At 39.1% G+C, this 4,900-nt stretch overlaps 1 protein-coding gene across 1 annotated transcript; it reads right to left on the reverse strand.

The window, feature by feature from the left end:
• Positions 1 to 3,371: 3,371 nt before the first annotated feature.
• LOC150052604 (olfactory receptor 5B2-like) lies at positions 3,372 to 4,319 on the reverse strand. The gene has a single exon (XM_090349168.1). The coding sequence runs from the start codon at positions 4,302 to 4,304 to the stop codon at positions 3,372 to 3,374; it is 933 nt and encodes a 310-aa protein (XP_090205294.1). The 5' UTR covers positions 4,305 to 4,319.
• Between the last annotated feature and the right edge of the window lie 581 nt (positions 4,320 to 4,900).

A 4,900-nucleotide genomic window follows, 5' to 3' on the forward strand; every position in this document is an offset into this window, starting at 1 on the left:
CATAATTCCCATCACAGTAATCTGCAGAAGTGGGACCCCTGGGAGGAAACTAAATCATAAAGGCTCTACCCTCATATTAGCCATTCTTAAAAGAGCTAAAGGGAACAGGCTAGAGCCTTTGTTTTCCTTTTTATTTGGTTTGAACTCAGAGCCCCATGCTTGTTAGACAACTGTTCTACACATGAGCCATGCCCCTTGTCCTTTCTGCTTGAGTTGTTTTTCAGTAAGCCCTTGTATTTTTGTCCACAATATCCTATGGCCATGATCCTCCCTCCCACAAAGCTTGGATTTCAGATTTGAACCATTATAGAGAGCTTGTGTGTTAAGGTGGCGAGTCTCACTTTAAAAAAAAAATTACTACGCGTGTATAACATGAGGACTTTCATTGTGATATTTCTGCACATACACACACATACACACATACATACGCGCACACACACACATACACACACACGTACTTTGAACAAATTCACCCCTCTACCATCCTCCTAGATTTCCTCCCTCCTCCTCCCTTTTTCATGGTTTTATTATGCTGTGTTAGTGTGCATGCATAATATCCTCTGTCTTGACCGTCCTAAACAATATTTTGGCTGAGCTGGACTTGAACTACAATCTTCACAATCTCTCCTGCCTGACAGCTATGTTTATTGGCTGCTTCACTTGCATTTCTTGCCTTCATTTCCACTCTGCTGACACATACAGATATGAAGAGGGTACCAGTTTAAGGAATGCACCATCACCAGAGACCAAACATTCTGGCATCTTGAGCATGGATTTGCCAGGTTCCAAAGCTCAGAGAAGTAAATTCATATTCTTTATAAACTACCCAGTAGTACCTGGTATTCACACCATAAATATTCTAAGACATTAGATCGCCTTTGATAATATATTGTAATTTAAGTGTGCAAGTCTTACATCAATTCAGTTCAATTTCTCCTGGAGTGTCTTATCCATCTGTATATTGTTGTGTGCATCTGTCTATTGCTCTTACTCTGTAACTTTGATAGCTGAACTGATGTTCTCTAACATTTTTGTTCACATACTGTCATCGTAAGTGCAGTTCTACATCTTCCTTTTTAATGTTGAGGGCCTTTCATTTCTTTTCACTGCTCTGTGCACAGAAGTCTTAGCAAAAAAAAAATGTAGGTGAAGAACAGAAAGGGCTAGACTCCTCGTGTCACTGGAACCTTTGGATAAGATCTTGGCTCAAACTCAAGGAGATACCAACAGACAATCATCTCAAACTGGGGTGATGAGTTTGTGATACAGGGTACTGTTTGGTGATACCCGTGACGGCTAAGTTTGTGAAATCAAGGAAAAGAATTAAGGAGAGTCAGTTAGATGAGATGTTTATAAGTTTCCTTTAGCAGAGAAGACAAAATAAACAAAGCACATCTCTCTTACAACTATGAAGTTTGTGATCATCAGAGACCAAACGAACTTAATTAACTTTAGTGATACATGTTTGAGAATCTACTAGATGTTTTCTCATAGGTATTTACTTAGTACAGGAAATTCTATCAGTAGAAGATATTTATTTTTCTTCAATAAAGTCTCTTTTGAGTCCAAGGAAATGTTTTGTTTGTTTGTTTTCATTTTTTATTGTAATTAATAGAAGGGTTACAGTTATATTCACCAGATAGAAGGTGCATTACTTCACAAACAATACCCCTTCTCATGTTTTTATCCCAATTTCCCTCCCCCACCCCCTCCCTCATCTTGTTTTCCCCCTTTCCCTATCCTATTACAAATAAACAAATAAAGGTATATACAATATACCATCTAACAAGGTAAGATACTTTAACAATATGAAAATAACCAAGGGACAAGAAAAGAGATGAGAAATAACATAGTACATTAAGACCAACAACACACATTATATGACTCCTGTTTCCAAATCCTGGATGGTCCTTGCATTTAGCCTCATCCTATATGGCTTTATGTATCTAGGTTTTGCCCTATTGTAATCCTCTGTTTTGAGAGTCCAAGTGTTCTACTAATTATTATAAATAAGGGAAACCATTGAGCCTATGTTCCTTTAAGTCTGGCTTATTTCAATTAATATGATTTTTTTCCAAGTCCAAGGATATGTTTTATTAGCTGTTTTCATTAAGATTTATCTAGAGCCGGTTTCTCTACAGACAAGACATTAGAACAAGGATCAGAGTATAACCAGATGCTATAACCTAATAAGGTTAGTGAGATCCTTCAAGTTACCTATTAATAGTGTTTGTTCTTAGTTTCTCTCTCTAGAGTACCATATTTTAACTAAGCTCGCCCACTCAGGTAGGCTTATCTTGAGAATAAATATTTCGAGTGCACCTTAATTTTAAAAGTATTGTGAAGAAAAGAGTTGACGTTGAATTATTTTGTAGCATGTACAAATATTAACTCAAAATATAATCCCGAATGCAAAACCCACATCCACCCAACTCTTAGGAGGTTATTTCAGTACACATAGAAATAGTATGGCTCTAAATGAAAAGTAAGCACATGAAGTCACAACAGCCATTAGGGGAATGCAAATCAAGGCTTAAATTTCCCATTCTTTCAGCCACAAAAGTAAGGCTAAAATATGAAAGAAAGATAATAACAAATTTTAGATAGCAGCAATCTATAGAAATAAGAATCCTATTAAGGGCCAAGAGTGTGGCCTAGTAATAAAGTGCTTGCCTAGCATACACGAAGCCATACGACATACACAGAAAAAGCCAGAAAGGTGCTGTGGCTCTAGTGGTAGAGTGCTAGCCTTGCAAAAGCTCATGGACAATCAATGCCCAGGCTACCCAGGCCCTGAGTTCAAGCCAGAAGAAGGAGTGAAGGAAGAGGAGGAGGAAGAGGAGGAGGAGGAGGAAGAGGAGGAGGAGGAGGAGGAGAACTGAGAGAAAAAGAGAACTGAGCGAAGGAGTATTTCTCTATCTCATCAAGCTGGAGAAAAGATCGTCTCTTCCACAAATGGTACTGCGAATGAGGGGATTCCATGCACAGAATAAACTAAACCCTTCTATCTTGTCCTGTACTAATACAAATTCAAAATGTATCAGTGATCTTCAAATAAGACTTGAAACTTGAAATTACTATAGAAAAGACTAAGGGAAACCACTAGAAATTATTGGCATATGCAATGGACTGAATGTGCTGATACAGTTCATAAGGTTTTTTGAATGTAGAGTCAACGTTTATACTTACTTTTCCTCGGGTATTGATTTTTCTGACCAGAAAGTTAACTTCATTTCCAAACTAGGAACTATTCTAGAGGTGAATATATAACTTCATCACCTGAATTCACTGAGTGTTCAGATACGACTTGGTTCAAAAGGAACTAGGAATTAGTAAGTAAGACATGGTGCATCCTCCTAAAATAAAACATATCATCCAAAGCATTTTACTTTGGAAAATGTCTTTTCGAATGCACATTTGACCTCCTTGTTCCTCAGGCTGTACACCACAGGGTTCAGCATGGGGATAATCATAGTGTAAAACACAGATGAGATTTTGTCAGTGTCCATGGAGTGCCTGGAGCTGGGCTGTAGGTACATGAAGATAATAGTCCCGTAGAAGATGGATACGGCAGTGAAGTAGGAGGCGCAGGTGGATACAGCTTTCCGGTGTCCTGCACCCGCGTGTATCTTTAGAATAGTAGTAAAAATAATTATATAGGATATTAAAATTATTACCAGTGCAAAAAAGATATTGAAACTAGCCACATAAAGAAGAACCAAATCATTGATGTGTCTATCTGAGCAGGATACAAACATGACTGCTGGAATATCACAGAAAAAATGATGGACCACATTGGATTGACAGTAGGACAGAACAAAAGTGTTTCCAGTGTAAACTGCAGCACTCAGGAAACCACCAACATAGCAGCTTAGGACCAGACATGCACACACACTGGCTGTCATGGTGGTGGTGTAATGGAGGGGCTTACACACTGCTGCATAGCGATCAAAGGCCATGGAGGCCAAGAGGAAGTTTTCCACAGTAGCAAAAGCTGTGAAGAAAAACATCTGTGTGGCACAAAGATTGAAGGTCATGATTTTGTCTCCTCTGAGTAACCCCGCCATGACTTTAGGAGTGACAGCTGAAGAGTAACAAAAATCCACCAGAGAGAGATTACCAAGAAAAATGTACATGGGGGTGTGGAGACGAGAGTCCAGGAGAATCAGCAGGACCATCCCCAGGTTCCCAGCCAGGGTGACGATGTAGATGAAGAGGAAGGTGACAAAGAGCGGGATCTGCAGGGCTGGGTCGCTGGTCAGTCCCAGGAGGACGAACTGTGTGACAGCTGTGCGGTTCTCCATCCTTGTGACCTGGGAAGCACTATGTGTTCCACGTTCATGGGGGAGCGGGGAGAGAGAGAAGAAACAGGATGAGAAATAACTAGAACTCATTTTTGGAAAGTAAGCATACAATGTGATGTGCTAGCATTTCATGGTTTGAAATTCCCTGAGAAACCAGGGACTTGGAAAACAAATCTGTTGACTTGATTATCCACAGGGTTACAAACTGTTGAATCTGAATGGGTCATCTACCCAATTAAAAAAATGCACATTTGTCAAGTAAGACATAGAAAATTTAATTTCCTCATGAAATCAACTTGTATAGTTACATCTGTCTTCCAATTCATTTCTCCTGAGCTCAGGAAAAGATGACAAAACCATTTGCACACATGGTATGAGCCGCTGTGGAGATTTTGAATGTATATTCATTGTTTCCTCTCAAGATTAGGAGTTGTTACCTTTACATAAATTAAAAGGCGCAAGAGAAAAGAACAATTAACCAACATTTCAACAATGTAATTATGTCATGAACCTGCACTCATGCTAAGTGGTGTCTAAGCCTAATGCCTAAAGCAAATTTAAGAGAAACTCAATTGGACTCAGTTTACCAACATTTC

This window comes from Megascapheus bottae, chromosome 16, assembly GCF_031878675.1.
Source record: "Megascapheus bottae isolate mThoBot1 chromosome 16, mThoBot2.hap1, whole genome shotgun sequence".
NCBI lineage: Eukaryota > Metazoa > Chordata > Mammalia > Rodentia > Geomyidae > Megascapheus > Megascapheus bottae.

Bases quoted from the DNA above. Each gene is read 5' to 3' on its own strand.
- LOC150052604 (XM_090349168.1), bottom strand. From the start codon at position 4,304: ATGGAGAACCGCACAGCTGTCACACAGTTCGTCCTCCTGGGACTGACC.